At 40.9% G+C, this 25,153-nt stretch overlaps 2 protein-coding genes across 2 annotated transcripts; both read right to left on the bottom strand.

Annotated features, from left to right (window-relative positions):
- Nucleotides 1–19,323: 19,323 nt before the first annotated feature.
- On the bottom strand, nucleotides 19,324–22,104 carry LOC109214696. The gene is made up of 2 exons (XM_019378643.1): nucleotides 21,829–22,104; nucleotides 19,324–19,569 (listed from the first exon to the last, which is right to left on the bottom strand). Exons 1-2 carry the CDS (start codon nucleotides 22,102–22,104, stop codon nucleotides 19,324–19,326), a joined length of 522 nt encoding a protein of 173 aa, XP_019234188.1.
- Nucleotides 22,105–22,281: 177 nt separating this feature from the next.
- On the bottom strand, nucleotides 22,282–23,602 carry LOC109214695. The gene is made up of 3 exons (XM_019378642.1): nucleotides 23,401–23,602; nucleotides 22,779–22,968; nucleotides 22,282–22,459 (listed from the first exon to the last, which is right to left on the bottom strand). The coding sequence occupies exons 1-3, from the start codon at nucleotides 23,600–23,602 to the stop codon at nucleotides 22,282–22,284; spliced, it is 570 nt and encodes a 189-aa protein (XP_019234187.1).
- Nucleotides 23,603–25,153: the final 1,551 nt, after the last annotated feature.

The raw sequence follows: 25,153 nt of genomic DNA, 5'->3' as shown, positions 1-25,153 counted from the left end.
TTCAAAGTCACCAGGGCCGGGGAAATTTTAAGTAATTGTCTTCATCTTCGTTCTTGCAGGTAAAATCCCCAACCCTTTTTCATTTGTTCTTTAATTTAAACAAAAAGGGGGATTCTCATGCATTGATTCTTGAAAATGGAAGTTGAAATACACATGCATGTCTTTTAAAACCTAAAATCTAGTAAGAGGAATTGGGTAGAAGTAAGGGTTTGCAAAAGAGGGGTTGATAACCTAAATGAGTTCGGGTAGTAATTGTGAACTTCAATTCTAAGATTTATGTGTTAACTTGTGAACTAGATTGTCGATACTAGGCTATTGGTGAGCCGAAGTAGAAGTAAAAAGGGGAAATTCGATTCCAGGTATGTATGGCTAACTTTAACCTTTGTAAAGTCACCTTGTTTGGTGTACGAGTATTTGGTATGTGTTACCTATGTGGACTATTTGTGAATTCTTGTGATTGATATGCCTTGAACGTTGTTGGTTAAGTCTCCCGATATAATGGTGTAAGTAAATGGCAACAAACCAAGTGTGTGTGTGTGTGAATGTGTTTATGTGGGAAAAGCTGTGAAACAAATGATGGAAAGAAATCGTAATTGATGCAATTGAAACAACTGTGGTAATATCATATGTGATTTGTCGTGGGCAATTATCGTTGTAACTTAATTTGTATGCGAGCTGTTGTATATGATGGAAATGGTATTGATGGTTATGAAAATTCTTGTGATTTGTTGTTGTTGTTGTGTGAAATGTGATTGTTTCGGTGGGATCGGGTTGCGCGCCGCAACACGAAGTAATAAGGTGTGGGTTGTGGTGATAAGGGTGGCCGAGGTAATAAGGGTGGCCGAGGTAATAAGGGTGGAAAAGTGATCGAAATCACTATTGAAATGAACATATGTGAAAGTTGTGAAACCATTGATGTGATGAAATGATGTTGAAAGGGGAAAAGGAGAGATTGTGAAACTTGTTTGACTTTGGTTGTTCCTTTCATGTGCATTTGATCGTTGATTCTATTATTGTTCGTTACTTGTGTATTGTTTGATTTTTACTTGGGGTAAGGTTTGTTCATACATACCAGTACAATTCAAATGTACTGACGTCCCTTTTGCCGGGGGCGCTATATTCGTGTTATAATTGTAGGTGGATCTATAGCAGGTACTCCAGTCCACCGACAGTAGCACTCCCTCCCTTCCCGTCAGCTGAATTGGTGAGCCCCTTTCCTCTCGGGGCCCTGCGTGGCTCATGTCGCTTTTCTTCCCGGAGTCTTATTTTTGGTATTTGTGTAAGGTATAGCCGGAGCCTTGTTACCGGCAAGTATTGTAAAACTCTTTTGTATCCTTAGAGGCTCCGTAGACAGGAAACGTGGGTTATGTACTTATGTATTTTGTATATGGGCAGTATAACTTGTAAACCACGCTAAGTAACCATGTATGTTATGTATAATTTGGAAAAAGGTGTTTTAAATTATAAATAGCCATTTCCTTTGATAAATGAGTAATGAAAACACGGGGTAGCACGTGGGATAGGAAAGGCACCCAGGTCCGCTTGACTGGGGCTACCCGGTCGAGTGCCGGTCGCGCCCTTCGGTTTTGGGGCATGACAGATCACTACCCACGTGGAGGGTTTTCTAAGTGTTTATACTTACCCCTTCACATTAGGTCCGTTAGACCCTATCATCATTGCTTTCTGCAAGAGGTACGACGTGACTCTTGGTCAGATCCACCCTTCCTTTTGGAGAATAGTGATTCTCCTCCGATTCTTCATAAGTAAAATCGAGGGATATCCCTTTACCCTCGATCACCTTATGCGCCTCTAAAGTCCCCGGCTCTATCGAGGGGGGCTGATCAAGCTTGCTCGCCGGGCCAGTAGGGCCCCGTTCTCGAGTATAGACGAGGCTCGAGACCGAGGTTGGATGGGCCAATTTATTCGAAAATAGACTTCGGACCTGATTCCTACCGAAGACATGCCATTTCCCGAGAAATGGAACATGAAACGTAAGTAGTACTTCGTCTTGAAGGTTCAATCTTGTTGTTTTACCTATTATCTCCTTCCTTATCGATGTTTTTAGTGTTGCAACTGTAGCCCAGGTACCGGACGTAGTTCCTGAACTCAAGGAATGGGTCGAGGGACTTGTGTCACAAAGACCATATTCCTAGCGTACTTGGATGGAATTATCGAAGGGTTGATGGGAGGCCCGTAATCATGGTGAGTTTTCTCTTTTGATGTAATAATGTTTAATTCCCTCCTCATGCAGTCGTATTCTTATCATTCTATTTTCTTTTGTGGGTCTCCCCAAAGATGTTGCCATGAGGCCTCCATCCGGTGAAGAGGATGTGGCTTTTGAGTCCCCAACTCCGAGGTAGGGTGATGAAAAGAAGAGAAAAAGGGCGACGAGTTCCCCGAACTCGGAAAAGAAGAAGCCGAAGAAGAGGTCACGCAAGCCCAAGGGAAGCACCGACGCTCTATCCTCGGACTCAATCCGCTGATTAAGGGACTAGTCCGAAGAAGAAGAAGAAGAAGAGAAATCCAAGTTGGTGTCCCGTGTGCGGGCAGTTGTAGTGATGCAAGGGTTCTCTGAACCAGTGGATGCCATAATCGGACCGTCCCAACATGATGAGGTCGATGAGGGAGTCTTAGCCGAAGCTCCCGAACCAGAAGGGGTTGAGGCCACTCCGCCCCAAGATAGGGGGGTCGAGAGAGAGATCGGGGGCGACGCTTCTCGAGCAGAGGAAGGTGCCCCGAGAGACGAGCTTGGGGCGATCGACATTACCGCGTCCCCTTAGATTTCAGACGCCATGATTCGCGCGGCCGGTATGTTAGAAAGCCGTTCCTACGAGGGGCCCCAGGGGGCCACTGATATCCACCACTTCTTGGACGGACTAGAGTCCACTGCTTCAGAAGATGTCACCGGGCTTGGTGACTTGTCGGTGCTGAGGAATGTACTGTTATCGAGTGCCACTGGGTCTTCATCGAGCCCAAAACTGGTGGATCAATTCCCGGCCCCAAGTGTTAACCCTGCCCGTAGGCGGTCGATAATTTTTCTGTCTCGGAGGATGCCAGGATTTTCTCTGCCCCCGTGGGGGTTGCTAGCTACCTCAGTTGCTTGGTGACCGAGGAGGAACAAGACTTGATGGGCACAGTGGAAGTACCTTGCCTATTCAATGAGGCCCAAGATGCTTTGAATCGGGTAACTTCGAGTGTCACTTTATTACTTATTTTAAATTTGAAGTTGTAAATAATCCTAATACCTTTCTTTGTGCTTGCAGGCTTCGGTGTTGCATCATGAGGCTTTCCTTCGAATCCGAGAGGAGTTAACCCAGCACGAGGTTGAGGTTCGGGAGCTCACCGAGAAGAGGCATACTTACAAGCTTCTGAGTGAGAAGCTTCAGGCCGAGTTAGAAGCGGCTCGGAGTGAGCATGCCGAGATGGTCGAGCGGTATTTCGAGTGCTTCATGATAGTGAAGACGAATTGAAGATAGTGACTAATGATCCGATCCTGCAAGTCCGGCAGAGGCTTGAACAGATCGGATAGCTTCAGGTACAGATGGATACGATTCAATTTGAGGCTGAGGAGTTCAAGAAAAATATGGACATCTTAGCCTAGAAAAAGGAAGCTGTCCAAGCACAACTGGAGTAGGCTGAGACCCAGATCTGAGTTGCAAAAGAGAAGGCCTCTGTGCAGGTCAAGAAAATCGAGGAGCTTCAATCCTAATTGGACTTGGCTATTTCTGACAAGGCAAACTTGGCCAATGAACTCGATGCAGCCAAATCTGAGGTGGCCGTGGCCAATACCAAAGCCGATGCTAAAGTGGCCCAATTAAAGGTCTATGTCAAGGCCATCCAGGCGTAGGCCAAGAGCATGGTGGATCATGCAAGGTGGCAAGCTCGAAGGGAAACCCTCGAGGGAGTCCATGCTCAGGATTTCGACATACTAGCTGAAATCGAGAGTGCAAAACAGAAGAAGCCAAGGCCCGGAAGATGGCCTTTCCCTAGGAAGACTCCGAGAGTTTAAGCGAGTTTGAAGGCGGGGAAGATCTCGAGGATGGAGATGCTGCCTCCGATGAAGACCATGCACTTAGGCCTTTATATGTTTTTATCTTTTGCTTTTTTTGCATCTTTTTTTTGGGGCCATTTCGGCCATTGTTAGATTTTTGTACTAGGCCATTCTGGCCTTTGTAAAAAGATTATTGGGTATACAAGGATTTCTTTCCCTTTTGGTTTCCAATTTTTCCTTTGTTTCATTACTTGTATTCACAAAGGTCGGAATGCCTTAGCATAAAATAACTTAGGCTGTGAAAGTTTTAACAAACACTGTTTATTCTTATTTTTGAGGCATCTTGGAGGTTCGGTGTTACCGGGAATCTTCTCCCAAAGTAAGTAACACAGATTATAGTTTGCCAAGGGTAGCCTTTAAAATCGGTTATGAAAATTTCGAAGGCCTATTTTTTGTTACGGTTCTCGGACGTCTCCGAGCCGTGTTAATATGACCGTAACCTTTAATTTCGGGTGTAGCCCAGTGACCTTGCTTTCCCGAGTTATCCAGACTTGCCTAAGTTAACAATCCCCGAATGGGTATGGCTGTGGCCTTTAAAATTCGGGGGTTGCCTAATAGGTCTTGTGTCCCCGATGTTTAATAGCTCGACCTATTCGAGTTTATTTTTGTCCTCGAGTGAGAGAGTGATCATCCGAATTCTATTTATAATTGGCCCCGGAGCTCGTTTCTTTTAGGAGATCGAAAGTACGAAATTCTTTAATGGATGTAAAAGGGAAATTTTTAAACATAAGAAGACAGCAAGGAAAGTACTTCTCTTTATTCTTGTTCTAAACAGTTATACATGCGTACATATTTTATGCCAGGGTTCGAGCAATCTACGTGGGCACGGTTAGTTTGACTGTTTGGCCCTTATTGTGAGCATGTGATTTTTGCCCTATACGAACTACTCCTGTAAAATCCAAGAAAATAGATTTTTTCTTAATTATTTGCCATTTTTAGGATTTTTATTGAATTTTATTAATTGTTTGCATTTTTGTGCATGTTTATTTTTATTAAAATCATGAAAAATGCCCAAAAATACCATGCATTGCATTTAGGTTTGTTTTTATATTTTTAGGATTAATTAGTTAATTATTTGCGTTATTAAAAATGAAAATCACAAAAATAGCTCATTGTACATTTTTACCTTTTAATTTTTTTAGATTATTGATTTTTCTCTTTTAATTAAGGATTAAGTATTTTTATAATTTATTGTAATTAGGTAATTAGTTTAATTTTGCAATTTAGATTAATTTAGGATTTTTAATTAAAAAAAGAAAAGAAAAGGAAAATAAGGATTTAATTGGGAATGGGGTTTTAAAATTCGGAAATTGGGCCATTTGAAGCCAAAACCCGTCCAGAAATTACCCAAACCCAGGCCCAAAAATAGCCACACCCGGTCCTCCCCTTTATCACACCAAACGACCCCGTTTTTGTGTTGATTTATCACAGGCGTTGGATCTTGGTAATCTAACGGCTCGGAAGTGAGGACTCCTAAATATTTAACTGTCCGAAAAAGCTCCCCCCCCCCCTATTTAGAACCCCTCATTCATCTCTAACGCCCAAACCCACTGAAACTCTAGCCGCCACCTTACCCTCCCGTCTCCGCCGTGGTCCGCCGGCCGGAAATCGCCTCACGGCGGCGGACCACCTCCAATCCACTCCAAATTAACACCTCAGAACCCCCGTCACCTCCTCTTTCCAAATCTCTAATCCCTTTCCCTCGAATCATCACCAAACGGCTCGAATCTTAAATCCAAGATCGATGCCTCAAAACCCTAAGTGTTCCAAATGGCCCCAAATTCACACCCATAATCTTGGCACCCCTTTGAACCCTAAACCACCATTAGCCCCCTCTGAATCGGCCTCATTTTTCTTGAATTTTAAATCTAAGATTCCGGAACCCTAATCCTCCAAATTTCCGGCAATTTTTGGGGTTTTTGAACCCAAGACTTCCATGAGTCCATTGCTATTGATAAGAGCAGTGGATTGATGGTTGTCTAAAAGTTCATTCTACCTCGGAGAACTTGGGTCAAAATTCGAAGTCGATCCAGTTTTGTTAGAAGAATAAGTTTAGGTAAAATTTCCTTTCCTTTTTTCTGTTTGTTTTGTCATCTTTGCATATTCATGGCCGCATGATTTAGTTTGGCAATTTTAGGTTCTCTTTCCTTTTGATTCACGGCTCTTTAGTTTCGTTTGGTTGTTGTTTTTGTTTATTAGATTAATTAGAGCATGTTAAGATTTTATTTCAATTTCCATAAGTTTAAGCCTAATTAGGGTTTTTGATGAATTGATATTCTGCTTCTGCTTTGTTTAAATGTTCCTCTCTCCTATTTCTGGAATTAGATTTCACGTTTAATTGAGTTAACTAATCTGTTTTGATTCATATACATGATTAGTTTAGCTTCTAGGATTTCTTTATGGTTTTCTGATAAATGTTAGTTTGATTGTTGTAGTTAATTAGATAAAATAGCCTTTTATTAGTAGTTAGGTTAATTTCAGTTCAAGTTGCATCAGCTCTCTTACTTTTATTTCTGTTAACATCTTTTGCATCTTTCAGTTTGTTCTGATTGTGTTTGACATGATTTGTAAACCAATAGAAACCTATAGGGACCTAATTGAATTATCAGAACTTAGGACAAAGTTGAAATAGGCAGTAACTAGAGGGGTAAAAATGGACTTTCACATAGGCTAATGTCAGAACCTTCTAGATTTTTCACAGCTGTCCCTATCCTTAGCATAAAAATGTTGGTATTGGATAAGGAAAAGGACAGACAGCTGTAACAGATGTTGTACTATCCTGAAAAGTTCAGAATTTTAGGTTAGAATATGCTCTTTTGATGCCTTTTTGTGCATTCTGTAAAAGGAAACATTCCCTTATTCATCCACACACACATTCAACATCGTTTTGACTGCAAAAAAGTTCTCTCTTCTTTCTGAAAAAGACCAGATTTCAGAAATCTTAGAAAATTCCAAAACTTCTTCTTTTTGGTTTTCACAAGCTAAAAATGGTTTGAAATAGAGGATTTTTCTTGGGTTCTTTAGCTGAGATTACTGGTTTCAAGTTGGGTTTAGATTTGGGTTTAAATTTCTGGTTTATTTGGAGCTGCTGCTGCTGTGCTGGTCTATTTTCCTTGCAAGCTTCAGCTATCTTCATTCTTGTCTTTCCCCTGTTACTGGCTGTTTGTTTGCTGCTGCTTAGGTACTTAACCTCAATTTCCCCTATATGTAATGCCATGAATGGTTTAGTTTAAAAGATATGATATCAAATGTATAAACGGTGTTTGTGCAAGTGAATGTCTTTTCATGATAGTAGTTAGCCTATAATGATATGAATATGGTTAAGTTTTGAATATGTGAGTTTAAAATTTGAGCATGAACAACCTAGTTCATATTTGAATGCCTTATAAGTTTCAGTTTGCAAATTTAGCCTCGTTTATGTCCATAGCCAGATCTTCTAGTCATTAAGACTGATTATGAAATTTTAGAGTCATGTTTCTTACCTTTATTTGAGTAGACAACTTTCCCTTTATTTAAAGCCTTTTATTTTTCCTCTTGCTTGTTTGGTTGTAAGATGCTGCCTGCGGATTTGGCTACTAATTGGCCAAATCAGCAGGTTCAAAAGCTTGGAAATGGAATCATGCTGCTGTGGACAAATCATGTTCAAAAGAGGCTAGGATTCTTCATGATATCATCTATGAAAGTTGTAATAGTTTAGCTTTTAGTATAGTTAGGTTATGTAATAAGTCCTGATGTAAGGTATTGATTTTGGAAGTTGTTTATTCTATTTTGGAAAGACTATAATAAACCAGGCATTAGTTATGTATTTTGTCATTTTCTTTTTAAAAAAAGAGAAAACAGTAATGGTGTTGGACTTTGGGCCGATTCAGCCGAACCAAAGGCTGTTTAGTGGATGAAAAAGGGACTGAATTTTTAGCCCAAGTAAAAGACTGGCCTCAGATGGTTTGGGCCTAGTCTATAGGCCCAGACTTTAAGTCAGTCCAGAAGCCCTTTTGTCATGAATCATTTTATGTTCAAATTGATTAATGCTTAGTAATAGAATCATGTTTAGTCTTTAAATTCTATCCCTGTTTGAACGTGTAATCAATTGTAGAATTAGAATTATGTTATATATCCTAGTTTTATTTAAAAGAAAGTTGATTTTTAATTGTTGTAAATATGTGGGTAATGGTTAAGGGTAGAGGTGGACAGGCCCAGCTAGAAAAATAGTGACTGGGCCCGCCTATTTCAGGTCCAATATGGGCCAGGTTGTTCAAACCAGATTTCGGACCAACAAGAGCCTGCTGGGGCTCTTTCGTTTTCCTTGGCCCAAAGTCTTAAGCCCAGGTGCAGCTTCTTGCAAACGCTGAATCTTCCTGATTTAACCCAGAAATGAACGCCCAGGCCCAAATCCTTTTACCAATAGAATTAATTTAAATTTATCTCTTTTAATTAAGTGTTATTTTCCTCTAAAAAGGGTAATAAGTTGAGGTGTGCCATATCAAATAAAACCTATAATTCATGGCCCTCATAAAATTAGATCAAGAGCTAACACTTGTAGAAATGGTTGAGGTGTGCCATCTATAATTTAAACCATCCATGGCCCTCACAAATGTTGTAACTTAGATATTAAAAATAAATCTTCGTAGTTTGCTTTAGACGCGTTATAGTAAAATCATCATAGCTATGGGTACGGTTCCCGTGACGTAGCTGTGGTACCTAATTCCCAAATCTGGGGGTACATTTATGTGACCCGGCTACAACTTCTAATAATTTTAATAAATTAAATATGTTGTAGATCGTGGGTACGGTTCCCGTGACACGATTCGCAATGTGTATCAAATAAACAAGTGTACGACAATAACTTGTTCTAGATTAATTCCATAAAAATAATGAAAAGCGGTTATAAAAGTTAAAAATGCACAATAGGTTAAAACATGTAATAAATCAGATAATAGGCCAATTGATAATAGTTAAAGCGACCGTGCTAGAACCACGGAACCCGGGAATGCCTAACCCCTTCTCCCGGGTTAACAAAATTCCTTACTTAGAATTTCTGGTTCGCAGACTTTTAGAATAAAGTCGAAATTTCCTCGATTTGGGATTTAAAATAAACCGGTGACTTGGGACACCAAATAAACTATTCCAAGTGGCAACTCTGATTAAATAAATAAAATAATCTCATTTCGAATAATATCACTTTAATTGGAAAAACTCCCTTATATCACCCCTCGGGTGGTAAAAAGGAGGTGTGACACTTACAATAAATCCTCCCTATCGAGACCCTTCCATTACAAAGTAATTTCCTTGCAAAAGTCGATATCCAAGGGTAACGCCCCCCATTATTCGAGGTTGAATGTAGAGGAACCTTAGATACTGTTAATGCTGTCTTCGACACCGATTCGTGATCGGCCTTTGATTCTAAGTTAGCACGATCCACTGTTGCCTCGTTAAAAACCTTGCCGAAAAACACAATTGGGACAAAAATGGTTCAAGGGAAAAAGAGTGCAATGCGTGCTTTCATACCTAAATACTTCGTGATGCTCCTTGTCGACCACTTTCAAGTGTTAGTCAGAAAATAAAAATAAATGAAATGGGGTCATACCTTAGCAGTAATATCGTTTTAGGTGAATTACGTTCCAATTGTTCGGTAGTTGTTCTTCGTTTGTCGTTCCGAGCTTATATGATCTTTTCCTTGTGACCTCGAGAATCTGGTATGGTCCTTCCTAGTTCGGACCCAATTTCCCGTCGTTCGGATTTCGAGTACTTAGTGTGACCTTCCTTAGTACTAAATCACCGACATTTAAGTACCAAAGGTTGGCCCTTCGATTTCAATACCTCTCGATCCGTTATTTTTGGGCGGCCAACCGAATAAGGGTGGCTTCACGCCTTTCATCCAATAGCTCCAGGCTTGCATTCTCGGCTCCCCGGCTTCGACTAGTATTAGAGCTTCGGCGCCATAAACCAATGAGAACGGGGTAGCTTCGGTACTGGACTTCGAAGTTGTGCGGTATGCCCAAAGAACTTCGGGCAGGATCTCATTCCATTTTCCCTTAGAGTTAGTCAACTTTTCTTAAGGTTTTGGATTATGGTTTTGTTGGTCGATTCGGCTTGTCCATTCCCTCTAGGGTGATAAGGTGTCGATAAGATCCTTTTGATCTTATGATCTTCGAGAAATTTGGTCACTTTACTGCGGATAAACTGTTTTCCTTTGTCACATACAATTTCGGACGGTACCCCGAACCGACATATGATATGGTCCCAAATGAAGTCGATGATTTCCTTCTACCTGATCTTCTCGTATGCCTGTGCTTCAACCCACTTAGAAAAATAGTAGTCATAAATAAGATAAATTGAGCCTTACCTGGTGCCCATGGAAGAGGGGCGATGATGTCCATCCCCCACTTCATGAATGGCCAGTGCGATAAGACTGAATGCAATAGCTCCCCGGGTTGGTGAATCATCGGAGCATACCTTTGGCACTTGTCACATTTTTGTACAAACTCTTTCACATCCTTTTCCATGTTGATCCAATAATAACCAGCTCTGATCACCTTTTGAATCAATGATTCGGCGCCTGAATGATTTCCGCAAGTGCCCTCGTGAAATTCCCTTAGAACGTATTCGGTATATCCCGGTCCCAAACATATTGCTAGTGGGCCATCGAACATTCTCCTTAACCAGGTTCTATCCTCGGCCAAGCTGAATCGGACTGCCTTTGTTGTTTAACCCAAAAAATAGTTTTCAAGGTCAAAGCAATAATTTTATATGACGGGCCACAAGCAACTGATTCAATCCGAAAGATATAAAATTTCGTTAATACAACGTGATAAAGAAGTGGGAAATAAATTCAATGACAGATAATATAATAAAAATAAAGCAGAGAAGAAAGAATTCTTATAGAATGATCCTTGATAGGATAATGAGCCGAACAGAGCTTGAAGAGCCGAACTATGGCTAACTTGAGAGCAATATGCTATCACTTACAATGTGTAGAATTGTAGAGAAGAAAATTAGATTCCCCTCGTGGTGGTAAAAATATGTCTATTTATAGGACTAAATCTAAGTAACCATTCTCCTTGAATTATGTGTCCATTATGAGCATTTACTCAATTCATCCATTACTTTTGGAAGACTTCTAACAGCTGTGTAAATGCTAGAATTTTGTAACTGATGAGTTAATTTCGTAACTGATGAGTTAATTCCATAACTGATGAGTTAATTCCGTAACTGATGAGTCAATCCCGTGCCTGATGAGTCAATCCCGTGCCTGTTGAGTCAATCCCGTGCCTGTTGAGTCAATCCCGTGCCTGTTGAGTCAATCTTGTAATTGATTGCCTTGTTCTGACCGTTACAATCATTTATTGCATTTATTATTAATTGATTTGTAACTGATGGTGTAATGATGGTAAATCCCATATAATCCGGGATTAATTGATTCCTTCCTCATTGGAAATTATGAGATATTCTCCCGTACCTGATCGGGGCTATTTCATGATGATCGGTTCCGAGGTTAACAGGCACGGTATGTTCGGTCCCGGGGGTGTTTCACATATCGTCTTTACATGTCATTCTTCACTTTTCTTCAAACTTTGCTGACGCGTGTCGCCATTTAATAGACCCACATGGCGAGTCTAATTTTCACCAATACAGATAGTCCCCCCACTTTCCGGTTACTCACTATGATGTGACCGGGAAGTGGAAGATTTTATCCTTTTCATCCTTGCCTCTGCCTCATTAAAAATCTTGCCAGAAAAACCCAATAGGGACAAAAACCGGACGAAGGAAAAAAGAGTGCAGAACTTAGATATTCATATGATAACTCCGTCACTTATGTTCCTTTCGTCAATAATCGGTTGGTTTACCCCTGTCTTGTTTCGGGGTTTGAAGACAAATCTTTGCCTTATGTTTGCAAAGTTTGATATATATATATTTCGGCTTTATTTTCTGCCTATTTTAATGTTTGGGTTTTTGTTTTACCCTTCAACTTTGCATTAAAAATACTTTAATGCTCCGTGACTTTTTTGAATAAGCACGAATTATAAAAGAGGGCCCTTTTATGAACGACACTTAATGAAGAAGACGTCTCAACTTCATAATGGTGTAAATATACAAAAGAGAGATAGGAATTTTCACATGTTTTTCTTTAACAATGTTTTGGAGAAAGTTTTTACATTGAACTTTCATAACATTTCACATGTGTTTGTGTATCGTCTATAACTCATTTTGCAACTGTTTTTTCTTTTAACAGATTCGATATAAGCTTGCACTCGTAACTGTTTTTCTTTTGCAATAGTTTTTTTTGAATTAGTACAAGGGGATAACTATTTTTGTTTACAATAGTTTTAAATATAAGGGTATGAATTTTTACCCATAACTATTTTTATTGATAACAGTTTTCAAATGAATACAAGGGTAATGCTTTTTTCATCCGTAACTGTTTTCAGTTACAACAGTTTTTGAGTAAGTACAAAGATGTGCATTTTTACCCGTAATTAATATTCTGCCTTTAATCTTTTTTGAAACATTCGTTTATATTTATGAATATGTTTTCAAAGGTTTTCGAGTCAGGCTTGTGTTTTTGGCTCGTGACTTTGCTCTTAACTTTCGATTTGTTGGGTAGACCTTAGGCTTGACTTGAATTTTGATTTTTCTAGTCTTCTTTGCCTTCCATATATATAGTCCCCCAAGTGTTAGAGCTTTGAATTATGAAATCTCGAGCATTTGATTATTCCTTCCATGTGGTCCATTTCCTGAAAAGGAAAAACATACGGGACTCGGAGGCATATAATTAGATGATGATTGCTTAACCCCCTTTTTTTTATCAAAAGGGTTGTAACCTAGACCGGGAATAATCCAGTGTTCCTCGTGTCTTTCGGGTCTAATATCATCATTTGGCATTTTAGGGAATTTATCCGAGTACAAGTTTTTCTTGGCACTTTAGAAAATTATTTGAGTGCTCATATAGTCTTTTAGACTTAAAATATATATTTGGATGCATCGTTACTTGTGCGATGTCTAAAGTTACACCTTTGGGTGTCTAACTTTTAAATAAAAGAGAGCTCTTTTATATACTTTAAACGCTATGAATAGGACGTCTCCTTTTCTTTCGGGAAGTTTCCCGTCTTCAAATACCCTACGTATTTATTTCTCCAATCCCAGGTTAAGCTTGTGGAGTTTATTTCGGCATGACCTTCCTCTACTACCGACTTCATGAGTTGTACGACCGCCCCCAAGTTGAGCTCGTCGTCTTTTGACCGATGACCCTAAGTTTGCAAGGGCATCGGCCTCACTATTTTGATCTCGAGGCACGTGCTGCAAAGTCCACTCTTTGAACCGATGTAATGTTACCTATAACTTGTCTAGGTGCCTTTGCATTCGTTCTTCTCTGACTTCGAACGTTCCGTTAACTTGGTTTACTACAAGGAGGGAGTCACACTTAGCTTCGATCACGTCCGCCCCCAGCCTTTGGATAGTTCGAGACCTGTAATCATGGTATCATTTTCAGCCTCATTGTGAGTCAATTTTACAGTTCTAATAGATTGTCTAACTATTGCCTGTGGATGGCTTCAGTACGATGCCAAGTCTGGACCTCTTTATGTTCGAGGCACCGTACGTAAAGAGGGTCCAAATTCTCGAAGACATTCCCGAGTTTACCAACAACTATTTTTCGACTTTGGGTATTGGGGACGGCGTAAAGTCAGCCACGGAATCTGCCAAAATGGTGAGATTTAGTGGTTGTTCGGGGTTGATATTCGATATCATACCCGCTGATTTCTACGACCCATTTGGCCAATCGTCCCGAGAGTTCGGGTTTAAGCATTATATTTCGTAAAGGGTAGGTTGTCACAACACATATAGGATGGCACTGAAAATATGGTTTCAGTTTTCTAGAGCCACTTAGCAAAGCGAGTGCCAATTTTTCTAGGTGAGGATGTCTAGTTTCGGCCTCACCTAAGGTCCTGCTGACATAATAAATTGGAAATTGCGTACCTTGTTCTTCCCGGACTAAGACTCGACTTACCGCTATTTCCGATACTGGTAGATACAAGTATAGTCGTTCGTCTACCCTCAGTGTGTGAAGTAATGGCGGGCTCGATAAATATTGCTTAAGTTCTTCTAAAGCCCGTTGGCATTCCGGGGTCCATGTGAAGTTGTTTTTCTTCTTCAGCAACGAGAAAAATTGATGGCTTTTATCGGAAGACCTTGAGATGAATTGCCCCAGTGCTGCAATGCGTCCGGTTAGCCTTTGTACGGCCTTGACATTATCCACTATCGTGATATCCTCGATAGCTTTGATATTATCGGGATTGATCTCGATTCCTTGGTTGGACACCATGAACCCGAGGATCTTATCGGCATTGGACCTCATGTCCACAATTTCAGTATATTAAAAATTTCATGAACACAATTTCATGTTGTACTTTTTAATATACTGAAGGTTTCCTGCAAATACTTTAAATGGTCCTCTGCTCGCATGGACTTAACTAACATATCGTCAATGTAAACTTCCATGGATTTTTTTATTTGTTCTTCGAACATTCGATTTACTAGTCGTTGGTAAGTGGCATCGGCATTTTTTTAATCCAAATGGCATTACATTATAGCAGTATGTGCCATACTTAGAGATGAAAGAGGTTTTGTCTTGATTATCCGAGTTCATCCGTATTTGGTTGTACCCGGAGTAGGCATCGAGAAAACTGAGGATCTCGTGGCCGGCCGTGACATCGATCATGCGATCGATGTTAGGCAAAGGGAAAGAATCTTTGGGGCATGCTTTATTTAAATATTTATAATCCACACACATTCTTAGTTTGTTCCTCTTTTTAGGGACTACTACTACGTTTGCTAACCATTTCGGGTATTTGACCTCCCGGATGGACCCTATTTTAAGGATTTTAGTTACCTCATCATTGATGAAGGCGTGCTTGACCTCAGTATGGGGTCTCTTTTTCTACTTTACCGGATGGAATTTCGGGTCCAGGCTCAGCTTGTGAGTAGTGATCTCCGGTGGGATCCCTGTCATATCGAGATGGGACCAAGCAAAACAATCCATATTAGCGATAAGAAATTGAATGAGTTTTTTCCTAAGCTCGGGAGTTAACCCCGTGCCTAGGTATACCTTTCGATCGGGCAGATGCTCGATCAATACGACCTGCTCCAGCTCTTCGACCGTTGATTTGGTGGCGTAGGAATCATCGGGGACCATAAAGGATCGAGGTACCCCGTAATCATCGTCTTCGTCAGTCCCCTTTATGTCCGGTTGGGTCGAGGCTGACACCGGTGATTGCTATTTGGCTTCCTACTTTGCTTTCGAATCTGACTCTTTTGCGGACGAGAGCGTTGATATCAGAAATACTTCATCGACGGCAAACATTTCCTTTGCGGCAGGTTGTTCCCCATAGGCCGTCTTAATCCTTTCTGGTGTTGGAAATTTTAATACCTGGTGAAGGGTCGAGGGCACGACCCTCATGTTGTGGATCCATGGCCTCCTGAACAGGGCATTGTACCTCATGTCCCCTTTGATTACATAAAACTTGGTCTCCTGGGTGGTACCAGCTACGTTTATCGGCAACGTTATTTCTCACTTAGTAGTTTAGCAAGCCATGTTGAATCTGTTTAGCACTCGGGCCACAGGTACGATTTGGTTCTGTAGGCCGAGTTGCTCTATGACCCTCGATCGAATGATGTTGGCCGAGCTACCTGGATCAATTAGCACACGTTTAACTCGAGTTTTATTTATGAGTACAAAAATTACCAGTGCATCATTATGGGGCTGCATGATTCCTTCTGCATCCTCGTCGTTGAAAGATAAAGTTCCTTCTAGAATGTAATCTCGAGTCCATTTTTCCCTTGTGATTGATACTTTGGTGTGCTTTATCATTGGACCTTGAGGAACGTCGACCCCTCCGATGATCATATGAATGATGTGTTGGGGCTCGTCTTGTTCATTTTGTTTATTGGAATCCCTGTTTCTGAAATGATTCTTAGCTCGGTCACTCAGAAATTCTCGAAGGTGCCCCTTGCTGAATAACCAGGCTACTTCTTCTCTCAATTGTCGACAATCCTCCGTTTTGTGGCCATGTGTGCCATAATATTTGCATATTTGGTTGGGATCCCTTTGTGTTGTATTGGTTTGTAAAGGTCGAGGCCAGTCGGTACCTTTGATGCATCCGATAGCCGATACGATGGCAGTCACATCAATATTAAAGTTATACTCTGATAATCGTGGTGCCTCTTTGGGTCCGATAGGTCTATCGAAGCCGTTCTTGCTCATGAGCCCTCGAGAGCTTTGACCTCGATCACTTCTCCTTTCATTTCGTGCAAAATTTCGCCCAGATCCGTTTCTCCTACTATCTCCATTATACGGTTGATATCGATCTCTGTTCGATCTCGGTTCTCGGTCAATATCTCTCTCGATTCTATCGACAGGTCTGATAGGATAAAAGGATCCGGAAGGAGCCCCAAGTTGATCGTCCACGACCCTGATCTTTGATTGATATTGATTATGCACATTGGCCCTGTTACACCCCATGTTTTCGTACGTGGAAGTACGCCATAAGTAAATTGATATAAGCTCGAAAATGAGATGTTACATCCCAATCCCGCATTTTTGTACGTTAAAGTTTTATCGTAAATTTATGCTATTTATAACGGGCGATAAGTAAGTGCCGTGAAGACTAAAGGGTAAACGAATCAAAGAAAATGAGTTTAGTTGAAGGTTGTCAATTTGGGATAAAATGCGATCCGAGCTATAACACCCGGAATTTATGGACTAGTTCCATACAAGGTACCACATGACCATGATAGTAGGGCACATAAAGTGTGTTAAAAGTGAGTAGTATTTTAAGTAATTTGAGATAATTCTTAATTATGTTGCTAATTGGTTAATTATTAATTAATGGGAGATTAAGAAGTTGATTAAGGAATTGTGGATAATTAACTAAGGTCTTTGGATGAGCTTAAGGTGTCCCAAACATGGCAGCAAATTATGTGTGAATTAAAGCTCAAATTAGTGACTCTTTAGTATATGGTAAGGTGGCACATTTTGGAGGATTTTTTGTGGCTTAGCCATCACAAGTGGGGTCCACTCTCTTTGATAAAAGAAACCATCTTCCTACATCATTAAAGAGAAATGACATATGTTTACTTAGTAATGGATGATGGAATTCTCTGAAGGAATTCTTATGAACCCCTACAAGGTCCAACGTGAAATGCTAATTCAAACAAAGTCCGGTACAATCTTTCTCAAGAATATCATACAGATTTTTCCCTACTTCGATCCGCCTTTAAGTGTTTTCGCAAAAGAGAATCGGTTCAGGTATGTTAAGGCTATCCCTTCTTTCTTTTTGGCATGATCTATACGACACGAACGAAACGAGCAAATGCACAACTTCCATAAATGACTCTATTCATAGAAGCATTAGAGGTGCCTATGTTCTTGAATTCCCATATGTCTTATTATTCTATCGTCTGTTCATGGGTCTCAGAAAATACGTAAGTTGATAAAGTTTATTTCATGATATTAATCAGAGGTATAATGGTCTTATGACATTTCGAGAGATTTTATTGATGTACTTCTCATGTATTGCATTTATTTATACATGTACATTGAACCATGACCAGACGGTGTATATACGGGTATATATATGTATATATGTATATGGGATATGGAAAAAGGTTACGGCGTTATATACGCACCATCACCTGATTAGCTAGTATACGTTTGTGATTTTGCCCAAAGTGGCCGAGATGATATGATGGGATGCCCTCAGAGGCTTGATGAAGTTATGTACACATATACCTATGCATGGTATGGCATTTATACGCATATGCATGACATTTTAAATATTAAATGATTCACAGAGCTATTCAGATTTACATGTCGAGTCTTTTACTCCATGTTTCTCTCATGTCCATTAGTTACTGATTTTTATTCCTTACATACTCGGTATATTATTTGTACTGACATCTCTTTTGCCTGGGGACGTTGCGTTTCATGCTCACAGGTTCCGATAGACAGGTTGAGAGTCCTCGAAGTAAGCTATCAGCTCAGCGAAAGGTGTTGGTGCGCTCCATTTGCTCCGGAGTTGCTTATTTGGTCAGTATGATTTGGTCAGGTATTGATTGGTATGTCGAGGTACTGTCCCGGCCTTATGACGTTTATGTACTCTTAGTGGCTTGTAGACATATGTCATGTATATGAATACTTGTATGGCCTTGTCGGCCTATGTTCTGAGTATATAAGGATCATGCCGGCCTTATAGGCCCGCACGTCATATGTATAAGTCAGTATATCAAGTTGAGTATTTTCTCATATTTTATTCTACTTATCTCACGACAGCCTTTCCATCTCATTTACCTATAAGAGTATGATACAAAAAGATACGTTATGTTGGTACTCGGTTGAGTAAGGTACCGGGTGCTCGTCGCGGCCCATCGGTTTGGGTAGGGACAGGCCCAAGTAACAGCTGGGTATTCTATCAAATTATGCTTCAACTGTTGTGAAGCCACTGAGCTTAGAACATTGAGTCCTTGAGTGAAAGCTTGAAAATCCCAATCATCAGTGACCGGTGGCAAGTCCATTCGTTCCATTTGGAATTGAGACACGAATTCTCTGAGTATTTTGTTATCCTTCTGCCTTACCTTGAAAAGGTCTGACTTCCTGGTTTCGACCTTGATGGCCCCAGTGTGTTCCTTTTGCGAAAGAATCTGCAAGCATAGCAAATGAGTCAATAGAATTAGGTGGTAAATTATGGTACCACATCGTAGCTCCCTTTGACAGGGTTTCCCCGAATTTCTTTAGCAAGACAGATTCGATCTCGTCATCCTCTAGATCATTCACTTTGATAGCATACGTGTAAGAGGTGATGTGCTCGTTCGGATCGGTTGTTCCATTATACTTATCAATCTCGGGCATGCGGAACTTCTTGGGGATTGGCTTCGGAGCTGCGCTCGGAGAAAAAGGTTTTTATACGAATTTTCTTGATATTCAGTCCCTTCAATATTGGCGGTTCCCCCCTGGATTTGATCGACCCTGGAGTTGTAAGTTTCCACCTTTTTGTCTTTTGCATCAATCTTCTTTTCCCCCGACTCAATTTGTTTTATCAATTCTTCGAGCATCTTCATGATTGCAGGATTGGTCTCCGATTCTTTCTCATTCGATTTTATTAAAACCGATTCGACCCTGTGTACAACTTCCTAGGACGGCTCGAGCTCGACCCTGCTCGGTGGGTGATTCTAGTTTTAGAGCTGGGCCATTGCTGCCTGCTGAGCCTGCAACATTTCGAAGATCACCCGCAGGATGATCCCGCCATCTTCACTGCCACGTGCTCTTTGAGCGGTTGATCAAACATCCCCACGGACGCTGCCTTCGGGATCGACGACAAATTTCCGTTGATAGCTACATGTGAGCTGACGTCGATTGGATCTATAGCTGTAACTCCATCAAGGCCAACCAGGGGTACATTGTTCCTAGGTGCTATGTTACCATTTTCGCCGTGGTGGCCGAAATCATTGTCAACGTGTAGAGGTGCTGACTAAGAGTTTGACATTTTAGTCCTGGAATCAAAGATACTTCAAAGAACAAGTGTAAAATAGCGTGTGTTACGAAAGTTTGTACCAGGTAATCACTATTATCCTTAGCCCCACGGTGGGTGCCAAACTGTTTACCCTTAAAACGGATAACAATTGAATTTATACGTGGTTTTAAGGATACGTGATATAACTTGGTACAAATTAACAGAATAGATTAATATCGAAATTGACGATAAAAGAATAAATGCAAACCACACGAATCGAATAGCCTTGGCCCTCGAGTTCAATCACCCTTGAACCAGAGATGTTTCAATTGACGTATGAACAGAGTAACAAGATAATAAAAGCTAGAAAATGACACTATATTGCTTTGTGTTGCATAAAAATGATGTGCTTTATAAATGATGAGACCCCTTTTATATAGTAGGGGAATCCTACTCTTGATACAGTTCTATATGAGGTAAGAAATCTCATGATTAGTTAATTAATCGGTCTCTTCTTGATACGTGCCGGGATCTCCGCCGTGATCCTCGACCGATTGCGAATATTTTGGCTTTCCGTTATTTGGCTTGGTAAGTTTCCCTCGTTCTTGCTCGGTCTCTACCTTGCTCGGTCTCGATTTTGATCGGTCTCTGGGTCACGAACTTGACGATCTAATTTTGCACCATGGTTCGATATAATACAAGGTCGAACCTTAACCTATCATATTCCAGTCTCGATTAGTCACACAAGGGACGAGCCCGGTTTTGACCGTATACAGTGATAAAAAGCTAAAACAAAACTCAGTCAAGCATCTGGTGCTCCTTGTTGTGCTCGCGTCTCAAGTGCGAGGGCTATCAGGCCAAGCTTCCAAGGGTCTCATGCCGTAAGGGACCTGATATTTGGAAAGTAAATGCCAGCTCTGCTAGAACAAATTCTTGAGCACTGTGAGCCTCATCACGAGAAGCTCACCTGGTCAGATTCAAGAAATTACAAAATTAGTCGCAAGAGCTGTTCATGAGCCAAATGTTTGGTGCAACAAACCCTTGTTGTTGTGAGGCCCCTCACGATATGGGGCCTAGGCGTGCCAATCCCTTCGCTCAATGACCTTGCATTGCGAAAAAGCTGCTAGGTACAAAGAAACAATTGGAAAATTTTATTTTGTGTCTCATACAACTTACGCTAGTTGTATGAGGCAACTTTTTGTCTCACAGTTTTGTGAACCCAGCAGTGTAAGATTGGGGTCCACAATTTTGTGAGACAAAAAGAAGCCTCATACAACTAGTGTCAGTTGTATGAGACACAAAATAAAACTTCTCGAAACAATTTGCACAATGAGGTTCGCGTTGCGAGCGAGGGTTCAGATTCCTAGGCTTATAATTACTACCTGACAAGACTGGGGGGAAGAGATTATTGAGCTTGGGGAGTTAGGGCTACGGCCTTTTGAGGTTATTTCGAGCCAAGAGATTATTTCACTAGACAAGGTAATTATTTTGGCATTTTGAGGTAATTACACCCATAAACATTAGTAGCATTTGATAAAAGTGAATAATTTTATTTATTAAAAACTATTCAGGTTCGGGATATCGTAAACTAAAAAAAAATATTGCAGGAATAGAAATGCCTTTAATGGCACATTCAAGTAGCCAAGTTTGGCTAACTTCCTACGAATATCTGCTAATATATTGTTACCAAAAGTAACTCCCTCTTTGACTGCCAGTATCCTAGTCATGATGGGAATGCTAAACGATTAAGTCTATGTCACGATCCGAAACATCATCAAGTCGTGATGACATCAAACCCAACCTGTTACGTAAGTTAAACAGTATAAGTTACTACTAAACTGAGAAATCATCAATATATTAATAAATATTATCACTTAATTTCAAATTTAAAACTTTAAAAGTTTAATTTAATGTCTTAAAATACTTATTTTATTATTTAGAAGTGTAAAGACTCAAGTATCAATTATATTGAACAAGAAATAATGAAACAACAACAACAATAATAAATCCAGCAAATTCTCCAAATAGGGTCTGGGGAGGGTGAGATATACGTAGCCTTACCCTTACCCTGAAAGGCAGAGAGACTGTTTTTGGAAGACCCTCGGCTAAAGAAAAAATAAAAAGAAGCAACGACAACAAGTATAAACAACAATAAGATAAAAAGAGGGTCGAAACAAAGGTAACAAATAAACGGTAGTAATAGCAATCTAAGAATAATTGGATAATAAACTAACACGCTACCTACTAATCTTCTACCCTAATCCTCGGCCTTCACACCTTCCTATCAAGAGTCGTGTCCTCAATAAGCTCCAGCTGCGCCATATCCCGCCTAATCACCTCTCCCCAAGACTTCTTTGGCCTACCTCTACCGCTCCTCATACCCACCAAGGTTAATGTCTCACACCTCCTCGCTAGGGATTCTATGCTTCTCCTCTTAATATGCTCGAACCATCTCAACCTCGCCTCCCCCATCTTATCCTCCAAGGGGGCCACTCCCACCTTATCCCGAATAACTTCATTCCTAATCTTATACAACTTGGCATGCCCAGACATTCATCTCAACATCCTCATTTCAGCTACTTTTATTTTTTGGACATGCGAGTTCTTGACCGGCCAGCACTCTACCCCATACAACATGGTCGGTCTAACCACTACTTTGTAGAACTTACCCTTAAGTCTCAGTGGTACATTCTTATCACACAAGACAGCAAAAACGAGCTGCCATTTCATTCACCCTGCTCCGATAGGATGCGTGACATCCTCGTCAATCTCCCCATCACCTTGTATTATAGATCCAAGATACTTGAAACTCTCTCTCTTAGGGATGACTTGTGTATCATGCCTCACATCCATGTCCGCTTCCTGGGTAACATTGCTGAACTTGTACTCCAAGTACTCCGTCTTAGTCCTACTCAATTTGAAACCTTTAGACTCAATAGTCTATCTCTAAACCTCCAGCCTCTCGTTAATACCACACCGCGTTCATCAATCAAAACTATCAACTGCAAATAACATACACCAAGCACGTCCCTTGAATATGTCCCATTCATGCGTCCATCGCCATAGAAAATATGAACGGGCTAATGGCTGATCCCTAATGCAACCCCATCACAACCGAAAAGTGTTCTGAGTAACCTCCTGTTGTCCTCACTCGTGTCTTAGATCCATCATACATGTCCTTAATCACCCTAATTTATGCTACATGCACACCTTTAGCCTCCAAACACCTCCATAGGACCTCCCTCGGGACATTGTCGTATGCTTTCTCTAGATCAATTAACACCGTATGCAAATCCTTCTTCATTGCTCTATATTGCTCCACCAGTCTCCTCACTAGATGAATGGCTTCCGTAGTCGAATGATCCGGCATGAAATCGAACTGGTTCTCGAAAATAGACACACTCTTCCTCACCCTCCCTTCCACCACCCACTGCTAAACTTTCATCATATGACTAAATAGCTTTATGCCCATATAATTATTGTAATTTTGGATATTACCCTTGTTCTTGTACAGCGAAATCATTGTACTCCACCTCCACTCCTCAAGCATCTTCATCATCCTAATATGACGTGAAACAACCTAGGGAGCCATTCCAAGCATGCCTTACCTGCGCTCTTCCAAAATTCTACAGGGATTTCATCTGAACTTGTCGCTCTACCCCTGCTCATCCTACGCATCGCCCCTCGATTTCTTCCACTCTAATGCGTCGACAGAACCCAAAATATTGATGACTCACGGAGTGCTCCAAATCCCCAGCACAATGTTCCTACCTCCTCTTTCATTCAAGAGTTTATGGAAGTATGACTGCCATCTCTGCCTGATCTATGACTCGTCCATCAAAACTCTACCTTCATCGACTTTTATGAACTTCACTTGATCCAGATCACAGTCCTTTATTTCTCTCACTTTGGCTAGCCTGTAAAGCTTCTTATCCCCGTCTTTATCCCCAATCTCCTCATACAAACATCCAAAAGCCACAGTCTTAGCCTCAGTAATCTCTAACCTCGCCCCCTTCTTAGTCTTCTTATACCACTCCCTGTTAGCCCTCATCTCCACTTAATCTACGCTCTCCAATAGCTTAAAATACGCTGTTTTCTTGACTTCCACTTTTTTTTGAACTTCTTCATTCCACCATCAGTCCCCTTATGGCCACCAGCGAACCCCTTCGATACCCCTAACACCTCTCTCGTAGCTTCTCTAATACAATTCATAATCATGGTCCACATACAACTCGTATCCCCACTACTCCTCCACGCCCCTATAGCCAGTAGCTTCCCCCAACTACTGGGTTTTGTCCTTAGTCAAGGCACCCTACCAGATCCTAGGTAGACCAGCCACAACCCTCTTTTTCCTTATCCGCATGATCGCTAATTCCATAACCAATAGCCTATGTTAGGTCGTAAGAATCTCGCTCGGGATGACCTTGCAATCCGTGAATTAAATACTATTGCACCTCCTGAGTAGTAGATAATCAATTTTGGTCTTGGCCACCATACTTTGAAAGGTGACCAAGTGCTCCTCCTTATTCTGAAGACACGAGTTAGCAATCACCAAATAAAATGCTTTAGTATAATCTAATAGCGAAGTACCTCCTTCGTTTCCGACATAAAAATCGAAGCCGTCATGTGCCCGTCATAAAACCCACACGACATCCCAATATGGCCATTGAAATATCCTCCCATGATAAGTTTCTTGGTGTGCGGTATTCCCCGCACCAACCCATCTAAGTCATACCAGAAGCTCCTTTTAACCTCCTCGTCCAAACCCACATGAGGCGCGTAAGTGCTAATTATGTTAAAGGTACATACTCCCACAACTATCTTAATAGACATCGGCTTGTCATTCACTCTCTTAACCTCTACCACTAGCTCTCTAAGTTCCCTATCGACTAAGTTGCTACCTCATTCTTCCCCTTCATCCCCCCGAGTACCACAACTTATATCAATCAACATCGCGTGCCTTAGTCCCTACGCATCTAGTCTCCTGGACATAGGCTAAGTTGATCTTTGATAATAGGCTACATAGACGATATTTACACCCTAATTATACCATGCTTTATTGTTGTTTTATAGGCTAAATGACAACAAAATGCTCTAATTGGTGTTCTTTTGCTTCGCAAGGACTATTCCAAGTTAGGAAGAACTATGGAGTGTTTTGGAGTCAATAATGTGAAGAAAACATCCAAGAAAGAAGCACCCGAGCGGAAAGAAGCAAAAAGGGGACTGGATTTGAATCCACCGCGACCGCGGTGGACCGCGGTGGGAGCGCGGCAGGCCACAAAATGCAGGTAGAATGTTATGCTCTCACCGCAGTCGCGCCGCGGCCGCGGTGAACTATGCAATTTCCCAGACTTTTGGAGAACAAAGTGTAACTCGGGGAAAACTTGTTCCAAACCCTTAAAAACTCAAGAAGCTCGCCCAAGAAAGTTGGGAAGCTGGTTTTTAGACTACTTTGGAGAAAGAACAAGTGTGAGAAGATCAACCAAACATTAGAGTTTTTTCTATCTCCTTTTAATTCTTGCAATTACACATTATGAATAATTATATAGTTTTATCTTGTTTTGTTATGAGTAGCTAAACAATTGATCTAGGGTTGATGGAA

Source organism: Nicotiana attenuata, unplaced genomic scaffold (assembly GCF_001879085.1).
Source record: "Nicotiana attenuata strain UT unplaced genomic scaffold, NIATTr2, whole genome shotgun sequence".
Classification (NCBI taxonomy): Eukaryota; Viridiplantae; Streptophyta; class Magnoliopsida; order Solanales; family Solanaceae; genus Nicotiana; species Nicotiana attenuata.
This window is presented reverse-complemented; position numbering and strand designations above follow the sequence as displayed.